This window comes from Astyanax mexicanus, chromosome 13, assembly GCF_023375975.1.
Source record: "Astyanax mexicanus isolate ESR-SI-001 chromosome 13, AstMex3_surface, whole genome shotgun sequence".
Lineage (NCBI taxonomy): Eukaryota > Metazoa > Chordata > Actinopteri > Characiformes > Acestrorhamphidae > Astyanax > Astyanax mexicanus.
In genome coordinates, this window is record NC_064420.1 from 26,841,543 (window position 1) to 26,857,070 (window position 15,528).

The 15,528-nt window shown below is 38.3% G+C and overlaps 1 protein-coding gene across 1 annotated transcript in view; it reads left to right on the forward strand.

Moving 5' to 3' along the window:
• osbpl2b (oxysterol binding protein-like 2b) overlaps window positions 1-15,528 on the forward strand; it is a 37,442-nt gene that overhangs the window by 15,856 nt on the left and 6,058 nt on the right. Inside the window, exons 2-11 of the mRNA XM_007256333.4 lie at window positions 825-957; window positions 5,646-5,769; window positions 6,063-6,138; window positions 6,262-6,396; window positions 8,022-8,119; window positions 9,841-10,023; window positions 10,292-10,399; window positions 11,095-11,184; window positions 12,484-12,610; window positions 15,338-15,463. Of these exons, the coding sequence (XP_007256395.2) occupies window positions 825-957; window positions 5,646-5,769; window positions 6,063-6,138; window positions 6,262-6,396; window positions 8,022-8,119; window positions 9,841-10,023; window positions 10,292-10,399; window positions 11,095-11,184; window positions 12,484-12,610; window positions 15,338-15,463 (1,200 nt within the window). The remainder of the gene's footprint in view (window positions 1-824; window positions 958-5,645; window positions 5,770-6,062; window positions 6,139-6,261; window positions 6,397-8,021; window positions 8,120-9,840; window positions 10,024-10,291; window positions 10,400-11,094; window positions 11,185-12,483; window positions 12,611-15,337; window positions 15,464-15,528) is intronic.

Here is a 15,528-nt window from a genome sequence, read left to right on the forward strand (position 1 = left end):
TCAAACATCTTACTTTTCACTTCACTACATTATTGGAAATCTGTTCCTGTTTGCTTGTGAGGGTCATAAGAGGCATTACAGTATTAAAATCAGCCATAAATCCCTTCTTTTTTTAGTTAAATAAATTCAGTTCAGTGTGCATTAAAATCATCCTTCAAGCTACAATATTTAATTGAAATATTTTGTTTAAAATATTTAAAAGGGCTATAGTTACTGCTCTTGAAGTTTATTTGTACCTCATATCCAGAGTTTTAGGGAGTTTTATCTCTTGTGCTGAATAAATGATTCTGTACGCAGAACCGATTCTGGTCTCATCTTGGGGATGAGAGGAATATTTATAAGAGCTGTGGATTGATTGCACAATTCCATTCGTCCCTTTTCAGAGTGAATAATTGCTGTTTGCTGTTGTTTTTCTATTTTACTCAGATGAAAACTCTCCTACAGTAAGGAACAGCAGCAGGAGCTCCTCTGATAAAGTGCTGTTGTAATTTTTCTCCAGGCAGGATGGAGAGGTGGACTCCACAGAGCTGAGCTACCATTACTCCAGTGTATTAGCTTGTTATATTAACTGGGTAGCGAGCTGTATCTGCTTCTTTGGTAGTGCTGTTCTAAATGGTGCTCCGCAGAGTCTCTAGTGGTATGCACACCATTTTTAATTTCCTCTTTAGTATACCGGTTCATCCAGCACTATTTCATACTGTCTGTAATTGAATAAAAGCAAATATGTGTGTATATATAAGAAACTAAGCTTTTTCCTGATTTGTATTAGTACCTGTATTTCTATAAATTTACATGTCTCCTATTTGTGTTATTTGTGTGTTCAGGTGCATCTGCAGTTGGATCAGTGCCGTCGTAACTGTCAGTCAAGATTTGTGAGGGACCATGTTCTAGTGGCTCATGCTGGCTGCCCACGCTCTACAATGAACAATGAGGATGAGTTCTATGATGCCGTCACAGGTGAGCAAAAGACAGGCGGAGACTCCTGGTCCTGGTGCGTGATCCCCAATCCCCAATCATGGGTGATTAAAGGCGGGGACTGGGGATAAAGGTGCTGATTGACGTCATGTTTTTATTACAGCTGATAAAAAGCTTAATGATGAGAAAGTTAAGGCATTGATATACAGCTCTGGAAAAAATTAAGAGATCAGTTCAGTTTTCTGAAACAGTTTCTCTGATTTTGCTATTTATAGGTATATGTTTGAGTAAAATAAACATTTTTGTTTTATTCTATAAACTACGGACAACATTTCTCCCAAATTCCAAAAAAGAATATTGCCATTTAGAGCATTTATTTGCAGAAATTAGAAATGGCTAAAATAACAAAAAAAGATGCAGAGCTTTCAGACCTCAAATAATGCAAATAGAACAATTTCATATTCATAAAGTTCATAAGGTTGGTGGAATAATCCTGGTTTTTAATCACAGATTTCATGCATCTTGGCATGTTCTTCTCCACCAGTCTTACACACTGCTTTTGGAAAACTTTTGCCACTCCAGCTGCAAAAATTCAAGCAGTTCAGCTTGGTTTGATGGCTTGAGATCATCCACCTTCCTCCTGATTATATTCCAGAGGTTTTCAATTTGGTGAAATCGAAGAAACGTATTATTGTTAAGTGGTATCTTATTTGTGTACCATAAATGGTTTAGTTAGGTTTAGTCATGGATGTTACTCCTCCTTCAAGGACGTTGCTTGTAATTGCATGGATGGTGTGTTTCTACCTACTACGCAGGTGGAATTAGACCTTTTTAGCTTTGGTTTAATCAGTAACTGAGGCATTAGTAGGTACAACAGTATAATCCCAGAGATTTTCCTGGAAAAAATCCCCAAAATTATTACTGCCACTCAAGCAAGATGAGCTAAAAAAAAACCTAGGAAAAAACACATTAGACAAATTGCTGCTGGCCACAAACACCACTTCTAACAATGCCAAAGGTGGATTGCCTCATTTGTCGCCCAACACCAGCGCTGTTGTTCATTTTGACTCGACCCATCAGGCGCTCTTTTTGTTGCGGCAGGCTACCGGAGGACAATGGCCGGGGCCGCTCTGTATCATCTTACCCTTCCTCTGCCCACGGCTTCAATAATGCAGCGGCAGCAACCAGACCGGCCGAAAGCTCCTGTCAATGCTGTATACACTGCGAGGAAGCCAGATGAAAAGATGATGGATGGATGAATAAATAAAAGGGCGGATCAGGCGGCCGAGGCCGAGCCTTAGAAAGCTGACGAGCTTTTATTGTGGCTGTAAAGTGATGCTTGATTGCAAAAGACTGGCAAAAGTTTGCGTTGACCTCACAAATATTACCCTGCTTGGAGTCACCCCCTCTGCCACAAAGCTTGTCTGCGTGGAGGTTCCAGCGTAGTGGCTATTGATTTGAAAAAGAAGAAGAAGAAGAAAAGATAGAGAGATTTAAGCTGGAGGTTTTGGAGGCTGAAGTTGGGTTGCTGAGATACGCGTGACGCTAGCAGGTGCCAATTAGGGCATTCTTCCTTTAGAAGCAAGGAGAGGGGAGGGGCTTGACTTGAGGTCTATGACTATGATGTTTTAAAAGGGCTTGTCGTTATTGATGGGTTTCCTATGGGAACTCCTTCAGATGACAAGAGTGGACACCTTGGTGTTGTGAGAATAGGCTAGGAATAGGTATTTTGGCCTGTCCGTATTTTTTTGTACTAATTTTTGAAAACAGAAATAACTGATGAACAATATATTGTAATTTTAAGACACTTGTCATTTAAGCCACTGATATAATGATTAGACTCCAGTAAGGAGTTGTGGGAGTTGAATGAAACTCTATACACCCCAATTAAAAAGTTTGGTGGTTGGTGATGTAACAGTTATTTTAGGGTCTTTCTTTACAGCATATCAAGCATCTTGTAGGTAAGGACTGTTCTAAGATTATCTCTCATCAGCTGTCTAATAATACAATTCAGCTAATTTTAACTGATCCTGGATAAAAATGTTTAGTTTGTCATAGAGCTGGGCGATTAATCGATTTAATCGATTAATTCGAATTTACAGTTAAGGACGATGTGTTTTTATGAAAATCATTTTTCTCTGAGTTTTAATTTTCACCACCGACGCTCCCCTGTGGGCTCCTGTACTTCAGAGTGAGTTTTTTGGGCCATATTGCCCAGCTCTAGTTTGTCATCAACAACAGTTTTTTTCCCCCATAGTCTATCTGTTCTACATCTGTTACTTAGTACGCCAGTGGCGACTTTCTTCTTCAGGACATTTCAAACCGTGTGAAATGTCCCCTACTGGCTAGGGGTTTTGAATATCGTAAACGATATTATACCCTGAAATAGGGGTGCCATCTCACCCACCCCCAATTATCACATCAATTATCACATGTTTTTAACAAAAGAAAAATTCACACTGTTTTCATTTCACATTGTATATCTACTAGAGACAGATTATATCTGTTTAGTGTCATTTATTTTAATCCTGGATATATGGAGATATTTGAAGGTAGTAACATGACATTCTGTTACAAATCTGATAAAAATTCTTGTATTTTTTTTATTTCTCAGTTAGAGGTGTGCCTAATCATATCATATGCAATAAAACATTTTTATTTTTTATTTTGTTGCAGTAGTTAATTCTTTTTTTTTTATTCAGTGAATTGTCACATCGCCAAGAGTATCGCTATCGCAAAAATACTATGAATTATCGTGATATTATTTTAGAGCAATATCACCCAGTCCTAGTACTGACTATGGCCAACATTTGTGCAAAGGCTCGGATTGATTTTTCATCTTCTCTCATGTTCACAATCAGGCAAATTGGGGATCACTCAGCGCTTGAAATGTTGTGAAATGCTGAGAGACGTTCAACGAGCTGTCACTGACTGATCTCCGACCGGTTGGAGACACCCGGCAAATATTTGGCATGCTTAATATCTGACCCAGTCAGCGACTGGGAGTCAGGAGCAGCAGCTACATACAGCCAATGGTATAACAGAAAGAGAGAACCACTGTCCGAACAGCTGTTTATGGAGAATCAAACCACTTTCTGTTTCTCTGTTATATCAGTAAATTACTGTTAAATGCTAAAGGGAGTTCTCGAGTGAGTCCTCTATGAATGGGGTGAATATAACTAAAAGCTAAAAATAGTAATAAAAAATAGTGACTAAATACTATTGAGTATTTCTTTCTAGTTTTCTAATCACTTAGTTTAAAAAGCTTACAAAGTTTAAAAACTTAAAAAAATTATGTCTGTGCTGCTGAAACATTTGATATAGTTCTGTGTTGGAGACACAAGTACATAGTTCAGTATAAAAAGAGTCAGACAAAAAAAAACTTGCTTCATATGAACCCATTCTCTTCAAGTGCGTATTCACCTCTATAGAGATTCTCTGGCATGGCATCACTCACTAGTTTTCGTGTGCATTTAGTTCTGTTTAGGTTTCTTGTTTACGATACCACTGCAAACAAGGGCAAGAGTGGCTAGCTGACAGACAACTTTGATTGTTGGCAAAACACAAAAAACACACTGTTTCCTCGGTAGGTTATGTTTGTATGTTGTATAATAAGGTGGTAATGTAATTATCATAACAGGTGTATTGGTACTTAGCTGTGCACAGCAATATTCATGGTATTACATGTTTATGTTCCTATTCAGTGAAGGTGCCTGTCCTTTGGAAGCATGCATGTCTGATTTATCTGTGTAATCGATAGTGACTGACATGCGGTATTAACTATGTGCATTTTTGCTAGGAATGCCTGTCTCTCTATCTGTGTTATGATCTGTCCTTGATGTTTTTTTTTGTTGTTTTTTTAACATGTGGTTCAGTGTTTATGTACCATATTTTTCACAATATAAGGCGCACTATCAATAAACGCCTATTTTCTGGCGTTTTTTTTTTTTCTTCTCAAACATAAGGCGCATTTTTAAGCAGCACTTGTTAGGGACAGGATTCAGCAGGTTTCACCGCTGTAAAACTAAGTAAAGTAAACAAAACTGTAATTCTGAAAAATTAGTCAAACGAGTCAAATGAGTGCTGCATGTTAATCTACACAGATTTCTCTCCTTAAAACTGTTTATTTGGGTGAGTAAAGCGCTTCCATTTATTTGCAGTAAGTATTAGCATTAGCAGCTAACCGCAAATGCTGTCTAACTGCTGCCCTACAGCACTATATTACTGAGGAACCCTGAGTGTTCTGGTAAAACAGGGTAATATTAGCTAGCGGTCTTTCCCACGTAGCTTGTTTTAACACGACAAACATGCAGACTACAGCCCAATATATATACTTACCTCTAAACGGCCAAATGCTAATACTGCTTCAGTAGTGCTAGCTGAGGTTAGCAGCAGGTTACAGGCTGATAATACTCACCTCTGAATGGCCAAATGGCTAGAGCGTAGTGGGTAATGCTAATACTGCTGGAAAACTAAACTGAAACTCATGTAGGAGTGGCTTTACTACTCCTCACAAGCTGACTGGTAAAATTCATACGGAAGGTGCACCAAATTAAAAGGCGCAATGACTATTTTTGGGAAAATTACAGTATTTTAAGTGCGCCTTATAGTGCGAAAAATACGGTATATGAGGTAATTAATCTCGTGTATCTCATGAGAGCATTTATGTCAATATGAAAAATTATACTAAAGCCAATATTTGTGTGTCTGTGTGTGTGTGTTTGAGACAGGCTTGGATTCAGATGAGTCGTGTGAGGGCACTTCAGAGGCCAGTTTTAAAGATGCTATAGTGGATCACGGTGCTGAGAAGAACAATGGCACCATTCCACAGGAGAACGGAATCAAGAAACGCAGGTACAGTGAGATTCCTAGTCTGGAGTGGCCTTTCTCTTTATCTCTCTCTCTCTCTCTCCCTCTCTCTTCCTCTCTCTTCATTTCTACCTCTCACACCCCTCCTCAAGCTCTACGTTTTAAAAAGCAAAACAGGGGACACATTTTTTGGCTATCAAATTGTACTATCAGTGTGAAAGATGCTGGGTGTTAGTGACAGAAACTGTACTCTGGGTTATCTGCAGTACAAGTGTGTGTGTGTGTGTGTGTGGGGGTGGGTGTGTGTGAGCTAACTAAGGTGTGTCTCTGCCTCTCAGGTCAGGCCTTCCTGCCCCCATGTTCTCACGTAATAACTTCAGTGTATGGAGCATCCTCAAGAAATGTATTGGACTGGTAAGAACTCTGTAAATATAACTTTGGAGTGAAATGGGTTTTGGTCTGGTGTGTTTTGTTCACGCTGCTGTTGGTTGTGACCCAGTCTGTTCTGTTCTATTGTGTTCTGTCCTTGTGGAACAGGAACTGTCCAAGATCACCATGCCCATCGTCTTCAACGAGCCTCTCAGCTTCTTGCAGAGGATCACGGAGTATATGGAGCACACATACCTCATCCACAAAGCCTGCACACTGTCAGACTCCATAGACAGGATGCAGGTGGGTAAAGTATACACACATACACACACCTCAGACACAACTCCAACATCGTTTTATAGCAGATTAATTCATGTTTAGTATATGTATATGTATTAATATTAGAGATCCAGGCTTGAATAAAAGTACAAGTGCTCCAACATGAAAGTGCTCCCTGCTATACATCTGACCAGAGATGTATAGTATTGAAGTAGAACTACTTTACTACTGTACTTGGGTACTAAGGAGGTTCAGTTTAATTCTCCAGCATCGAGACTGGAGTAGTATTAGCATTAGCAGTTCATATTTAGCCATTCAGAGGTATTATAGGGCTGCAACGATTAGTCAATATAATCGACAATGTTGATTATTTAAATTTGTCAACTAAAAATTTCATTGTCGACTAATCATTAATTTGTAACAGTACCACATTACAAAAAGTGCTGGGTACAGAAGTGCAGTGGGAGAGTGGGGGGTAAATGGCTCAGTCACACAGTTTATGTCTCAACTTAGTGTCTCCAAAAGTACCCAAACTCAACAGACTACACATTTACTCACTAAATATCCGTAATATCCATGTTTCAACAACATCCAGACATTTAAATGTCTTTTTAACTGTATATTCAGCTGTTTCTATCGTTTTTAAAGATGGAGGACATGACAGAAATAATCGTTGACTAATCGAATAATCATCAGATTAGTCGACTACCAAAATAATCATTAGCAGCCCTAGAGTATTATCAGACTGTAGTCTGCTCCTTACCCCGGCTAGCACTGCTGGAGCAGCATTAGCATTAGCTGCTAACCATGCTAAGCGCTAACTCTTTTACCATTCAGAGGTGAGTATATCGGCTGGATATACTGGCTTACTGGAACACTCATGGTTTCTCAGAGTAGTACTGCTGGGCGGCATTACCCGCTAATGCTAATGCTCCAGCCTTAGTGCTGGAGAAATTTGGGAATGCAAACTTACTGTAAATAAATGGAAGTGCTTACTATCCCAAATAAACAGTTTTCAGGAGAGAAATCTGTGTAAATTGACATCCAGCGCTCGTTTGACTTTTTTTTTTTTTTACAGTTTTGTTTATGTAGCTTAGCTTTACTTGCCTTAGTTAGCTACCCTCCACTACCACCACCCAGCGGTGGGACCTTCTAAATTAGAAGTTCCTTATATTGTCTCCTAAAGGCACCTTATAATAGTGTGAAAAATGCGGTATAATTTTACTTTGAGTACTTGAGTAGAAAATTATTTTGTACTTAAGTGTGTTGCTTGGAGAATACTTTAACGTCTACTCGAATCATTTTTTGAAGGAGCACTTGAAATTTTTACTCAAGTCCGGGTCTCATTATTAAAGTCCGGGTTTAATTATTAAAAAGTTAAAAACTGGATGCTGGATAATTTTGCTATTTTAGTTTTAGGGATTAGATTCAGTGCAGTTTGTTACTTTCACTGCTGTATTTGAACAAAATGGCTACAGCTGTGGATCTTGGGTAAAAATGAGTGGTGTTATTAATGTGTGGGGTTTCATATATACATATATAATAATTAACAGCATTTCTCTGCCGACGCCATAGCTAGTCACACCTTGGGTGTTAGTTTGACGCAGCTTTTTCTTTCCTTTTCTTCCTCCCCTGACCCCACCCCTCAGGCAGTAGCTGCTTTTGCTGTGTCCGCTGTGGCCTCTCAGTGGGACAGAACTGGAAAGCCGTTCAACCCTCTTTTAGGAGAGACCTATGAGCTCACACGGTAAACACTGAACACAGTACCCGGCAGATTTGTTTAAAACAAACTAATACGCCCACAGATGGGCGAGTTCCCTCCCAGTAGTTCTGTATGGATATACGTTTTAATGCACTTTTATTGTTTTCACTGAATCTGGTCTGTGAGTGAAATGAAGTGGCCTCAACACTGTAGTCTCCTGAGTTCTGAAAGGCTCTTGCTTTCTTTTAGGGATGCCACAAATTGAAAATAATTGGCCAAAACTGAAGAAAATGAAACATTTGTTTGTATATTTGTCAAACAGAAAGCAATTGCAAAAGTACAATAAAATAAATATTAAGTGTATTTACCAACAAATCACAATATTTACCGTAGCAGTGCTATTGTATTCATGATTTACTTTAGCAGAGCTACTCTGGTCACACTTTTACCTCAGCGGTGCCCTTTTCAATCAAGTCAAGAGAACATAACAATAAATGCAGTAACTACAGCAGACATTAGACTGTTTAACTGGCAGGACAGTGATTTACCAAAACAGTAGAGTTAAGTGTGTACAGTGAGGATAAGGTGCGGAGTTATCTAACTCGCTATAACATATAGGTGTATGGGATGTTAAAATTAAATACATATTTTAAAATGGTACTGTTGAGGTAAATTTACAACTTAGTCATAAATTCACTTTAGCTGGGCTATTGTAATCATGAGTTTATTTTAGCAGTGCTATTCTAATCATGAAGTAACTTCAACTCTGATATTTTAATCACACGTTTATTTCAGCAGTGCTATTCTACTCATTTAATTAACTTTTGCTCTGCTATTCTAATTATAAATTTACCTCAGCTCTGATATTCTAATCGTGCATGTATTTTAGCAGTGGTATTCTAATCATAAATTTACCTCTGCTCTGCTATTCTAATCATGAATTTATGTCAGCAGCGCTATTATAATCCTGAATTAACTTCAGCTCTGCTATTGTAATTGTGAGTTTTTCAGCAGTTCTATTCTAATCATGAATTTACCTCAGCTCTGCTGTTTTAATCATGAATTTGCTTTAGCTCTGCTATTCTAATCATAAGTTTACCTCAGCTCTGCTATTCTAATAATTAATCTACCTCAGCTCTGCTATACTAATTGTCAGTGTATTTCAGCAGTGCTATTCTAATCATAAATTTACCTCAGTTATGCAATTTTTGTCATAGTTTTTACCTCCGCCCTGCTTTTTGAATCATGTATTCACCTCAGCAGTGCAAGTATAATCATAAATTTAACTCTGTACTACTTTTTAATCATATATTTGCCCCAGCAGTGCTATTCTAATCATTGATTCATTTCAGCACATTTAGCTAATAAGCTTTAGTCATAAATCTGATGGGTGTTAAACCAAGGGCTAGGTAAGGAGTGGGGTGGAGGGTTGCCCTGCTGACACTGATTCTAACATTTAAAGAAATCACTACACTATGACTTGAAATAAATTTGGTATGAATTATATATTTTTGTTTTTCCCCACTTGTACGTCTGAGCACAATTTTCAACTAAATGTATTCGGTTGCCAAATATTTGGTGCATCCCTACTTCCTTTTAATTTAGACCACGTTCCTGTAGCACGTGTTTATTCCGTGTGTTCTTTAGAGGTTTTGAGGCCTAGTTGCTGCTGGTTTAGATGACTGTTAGTTTGTGATGCTGATGCAACGTCTTTTCCTTCCCTTTTCTTGTTTTTGTTCTCTTTCTGTCTCTCGCTTCTTTCTCAGAGAGGATCAAGGCTTTAGGTTGATTTCAGAACAAGTTAGTCACCACCCACCAATCAGTGCGTTCCATGCAGAGGGTCTGTCCCAGGACTTCCTTTTTCACGGCTCTATATACCCCAAACTCAAGTTCTGGGGCAAGAGTGTGGAGGCGGAGCCTAAAGGAACCATTACGTTAGAACTCCTCAAGTGAGTAACACTGTGTGTGACTTATAGTTATTAGTTGTAGTAGTTTTTTTCTACCATAACTAATGTTTAATGTCTAACTACACTAGACTAGAATGAAATAGAATAGACTAGATTAGTGTGAGATTTTTTTATGTATATTTCCTGAGTGGGTATTTTCCTGGATGAGGCAGGAAACCAAACTTTCAGACCAAAGAGCTCTGGGGTTGCTGGGTAACTGGCTGGTCACATGCTGACGTGTGAATTGTGTGTGTGTGTTTGTTCCTTACAGGCATAAAGAGGCATACACATGGTCAAACCCTTTCTGCTGTGTACACAATGTGATTGTGGGCAAACTGTGGATTGAGCAATATGGCACTGTAGAGATTGTCAACCACAGGTAAGTCATGGGTTCTTATTAGTTCATCAAATGAATTTGCTAATTTAAAGGAAGCATATGTGCTAAAAGGCAATATACATATGCAGTATAATACATCGGAAAGAATCTGCCCCTCTTGCTAGACGTAAAGCTCACATGGGTTGCCAGGTTGTGAACACTGAACTTACATGATGAGTTTAAGACTATTCTCAAATGCTTGTTGAATGCAGACCACTAAATACAAATGTGTAAAAAAAAGATGTTGTAAATGCCCACCCTTTATAGTGGTTATGATAAAATACCCAAGCTAAACTAACCGTAGCTGAAGCTCAGTTTTTACCCATTTAGGAGACAATTACTCAGCTCTGCATCCATCTTGTAGTCCTTCTGGGCTCTAAACTGTCTACATGCATCAAACAAATTGCCAATTTTTCTGTGGTCATGGACGGAGAATGGTCAGTGGGTGGGATCAGATTTCCAAAGACATTTTGAAAGAACATACTGTCCAAAGCCCTGCTGTCAAGAGTTGCCAATGCTTAAACTTAGCATTTTACTTTCATTTTATGAGTTAGTACAGGGAATAAAATAAATGTTGATCTGATCATTTTATTATGGTAAATGTAGTAATTGCATGGAAAAATCCGAAAACCAATAATAAGTGAGAGGTCTGTACTGTAATGTAAATCTTCTATTTTTGTATTGTTTCATTTGGGCAGTACTGGAGACAAGTGTGTGCTCAACTTCAAGCCCTGTGGGATGTTCGGCAAAGAGCTGCACAGAGTGGAAGGCTACATCCAGGACAAAAGGTGAGATCAGCCACACAGGCGTGATTGTAGGATCAGAGTTTTAGGGGTGCTGAACACCCAAATGAACACCCCCCCCCCCCCCCCCCCCCCCCAATTATCTCCATACAATTTAGTTTAATGATAAGATGGGTTTTATAACAAATACATATATGATAATGTTTGATATTCTATCACATATGTGGCTAATGACTACAGCAGATCTGAATATAACAGCCTAACTAAAAGAATAGAGCCTGAAGGTAACATAGACACGGAGGCACTCTGAAACTACACAATCAGCCACATTTAACCCAAACATGAAGACCTAACACCTAACATTTAGTATAGTTTATTACTTTCTCTGTAAAAACAGTTTATCACAGTTCTGTGCTCTTATCAAACTACAATCTTGGGTTTGATGACTGAACATCCTGTACATCCTGTACATTTCATACGTTTGTCATGGTGCCAAAGAGGGGACTTGCACACAGTGCTGCTTGCTAGTAGAGCTGGGCGATATGGCCCAAAAAAAAAAATCTTCGAAGTTGCTAATGACGTCATCGCCTAATTTGCATAATACATGTTTTTGAAGCTGTAAAGAATTAACATTGTGAGAAAGAAAAAAGTGAGTAAACACTCTAAATATGTTAAAAATGGTACAAATAAACTCCAACAAATGAACAACTTCTGTTGCTTTTTAAATAGGCAGTCACGTCTCAAAATAACTTTATTTTTACGTAAATTACATAAATCAGTTTTTTTGCTGTGTTGTTAAATGTTATTATTAGAGCAGGGTTTTTTATTTATTTTTTTTATTTTATAATTTTTTTTTTTTTTTAGCTTTCTTAAGTTTTCTTTATTTTTAAACCTATTATAGACAAATTGTTGAATAGCTTTTTACAAAGAGGGAGGCACTGTGGAGGAGGTGAGTGACAGGCTGCGTGGTGAATGAGGCGAGTGACTGACTGAGACTGTGTGAGTTAAATTCAGTGAGTTTTTTTTTTTTGTGTCACACTGAAGACTATATTTATATTTCTGCTCTGTAAATAGGAGGCGGGATCAGTCAGCGGTGGCTTTGGGTGCGCGCAGGAGAGAGGGGCGGGGCTAAGCTCAGGGGTGCGCCGGTGTTGAAAATTAAAACTCAGAGAAAATTGATTTTCATAAAAATACATCGTCCTCAACTGTAAATTCGAATTAATCGATAAAATCGATTAATCGCCCAGCTCTAATTACTAGCCACAAATTGTGTGTATTGAGTGTTTATTTTTTTGCCTTTTGTCTCACAATAATCTTTTGTCTGTGTCTTCATCTGTTGTACAGTAAGAAGAAGCGTTGTGTAATCTACGGGAAGTGGACAGAATGCATGTGGAGTGTGGACCCGCAGGTGTACGAGTCCCATCGCAAAAACGATAAGAAAGGGACAACAGACACCAAGAAACAGAAACCTGTGAGTAAATTCAGCAAGAACCCCAAATAAATATGAATGTAACTCTGTTCGTGGAAAACAAGTCAAAAAGTGCAGCTCTAACTGCCTTAAAGGAGAACTCTGGTGTGAAATTGACTTTGGGTGTAGTAAAACACGGTAAAGAGTACTAACTTTTGTTGAATAGCCCACCTCAGTTCTTCCTCAGCTTTCCGAGATCCAGCAATTTTGTGCAGTTTGTCCAAACAGGCTAGAAAGGGTTTTAATGGGGCATATTTTGCCCCTGCAGATAAATCACTTTTTACATTGTTATTCAGGCTCAAAGTAGCTTTACACCTCATTGATAGAATCCAGAGAGCCCTGACATTTAAAACGAGGCATTAAGAATTTTAAAACTGCACAAGAAACTGTTTACAACCCGTAGCTGCCATCTTAAAGTAAAGTCATGATCAGTACAGTCACAGGCATGTAATGTTAATGGAAGTACACGCTGTATACATGAAAAAGGCGTGGCTTGAATGTGTGCTGTTTTTTGACTGCAGCTTCAGCCAGCAAAGGGAAAAGAAGACAGAATGGTTTGCGTTTGAGCCTTTCCAGGCTGCAACATTATGTGCTCATCACTCTACTGATCATGACTTTACTTCAGGGTGGTGGTATTCGGAGATTAGGCTATGCTATGGGTTGTAAACAGTGCATTTTTTTAAGAAGCTTCTTGTGCACTTTTAAAGTTCTTAATGCCTCCTTTTAAATGTTAGGGCTCTCCGGATTTTACCAATGAGGAATGGAGCTGCTTTGAGCCTGGATAACAGTGCAAAAAGCAAATTATCTACAGGGGCAAAATATGCCCTATTAGAACCCATTCTAGCCTGTTTGGATGAACAGAATAATATTGCTGGATCTCAGAAAGCTGAGGGAGAACACAGTTGTGCTATTCAACAAAGGTTAGTACTGTATCATGTTTTACTACACCAAAAGTAAATTTTACACCAGAGTTCTCCTTTAAAGGGATATGTTGCATTTATAATGTCAGCAACACATACTGCACAGCTCTAGGTTGTTCCTAAGCCTCAGCTTCACTGAGCATATAGGAACATCTTGTAGTTTTATAATTGCAGATTGTAGTTTCTTTGCATTAAAAAGCTTTTAACCCTGTTCTTCAATGGTTAGAACCCTACTTGATAGGCCACCACAAAGCAAGTATTATTTGGGTGGTGGATCATTCTCAGCACTGCAGTGTAGTGACACTGAAAACATGATGGTGGGGTGTATCAGATCAGACACAGCAGTGCTGCTGGAGGTTTTAAACACTGTGTTCACTCACTGTGCCTACTATTTGACACCCCTACCTAGCTGCTTCACATTGCTGATGTAAAGTCAGAGACAATAGCTCTGATTCTGTTGCTGCACAATTTTTGTTGGTCAGTTTTTTTTATCAGTGCTCACAGAATGCTGTTGCCTAGATATTGCTGTTTTCAGTCCAGCAGTGTTTAAAAACTCCAGCAGCACTGCTGGGTGTGATCCCCTCATCCCTTCACAACATATACTTACATTGCCACCGTATCAGGGTGTCAGAATGGTCCACCACTCAAACATTACCTGCTCTGTGGTGATCCTAAAAAATGCATTTTAATAAAACATAGAAATGGCTTACTAATAACTTTTCATACACGGATATTCAGTAGATGGGTACATATTGCATAGATATTTTCTTTATTAAAAACTTTTTCTAAAATAATATTAAAACTTACAATCAGTTTAAAAGTCCATCACCTCCTATGGTTCACTGAAAATGTCTTCTACCAACAGTGATTAAGGAAAAAAAGGCAGTCTTTGAGTCAGTGACTGTTTAAGTAGTGAGTAATGTTAGAGGTACTCAGGGTGTTAAAAGGTCAGTGACCTGTAAATGGAAACTGGTCATACCAGGGTAGAATAGCAGGGGCATGTGTCACTGAGCCTGTGTAAACAGGAGTGGCTTTGATGGTGTGTGTGCATAAGAAAGCTACATGGTCATTTTTTGTTCTTGTGTTCACACGTTTCTGTTTTGTGTTAGCATTTAGATGTTTTTGTTTAGCGTGGCTTCTGCTTTCAGTTATTGCATGTGACATGATGTTCCTCAACACTCCCTGAAACACTTAAATGCCACAGGTTTATATATATATATTTTATATATATATATATATATATATATATAATATATTTGATTTGATTTAGGTCATTATCACAACACAACAAAATGATTATATATATATATATAGACAGAGAGAGAAAAGAAACACAATAATATTAAAAATATTATTAATTTTATGTATCTAGAAAAAACAAGATTGGAAGAAAACTTGTTCCATGCACATAGGTTGATAAATAGCAAACAAATATTAAATAAGTTGAGATATTGCACAAAGTGGTGTGACTATAAAGAGTCTGTTAATATAGAAGTTTTGAATCTGCTGTTTAAAAAAATACTTTCCTTTAGATTCGTTTTTTTTTTCTTTATATTTACAAGTCTGCATTGACTGTTATTTTTTTTAATTAATTTGTCTGAATGAAGTTTGCTGTAAGATGTGTGTAAGATGTGTGTGAGATGTGTGTGAGATGTGTGTGAGATGTGTGTGAGATGTGTGTGAGATGTGTGTGAGATGTGTGTGAGATGTGTGTGAGATGTGTGTGAGATGTGTGTGAGATGTGTGTGAGATGTGTGTGAGATGTAAGATATGACTGTCTTTATATTAAATGTATTGAATGTGTGTTTAGGAGGAGGCAGAAGTGGCTGAAAACGAGGATGCAGATGACATGCCCGAGGTTCAGGAGACTGTAGCTGTGATTCCTGGTAGCACTTTGCTGTGGAGAGTATCACCTAGACCACCTAATTCAGCAGAGGTACACACACACACATAGCCAAAGACATGAACTGCTGAATTATTTGCATATTTTCAACCAACCCC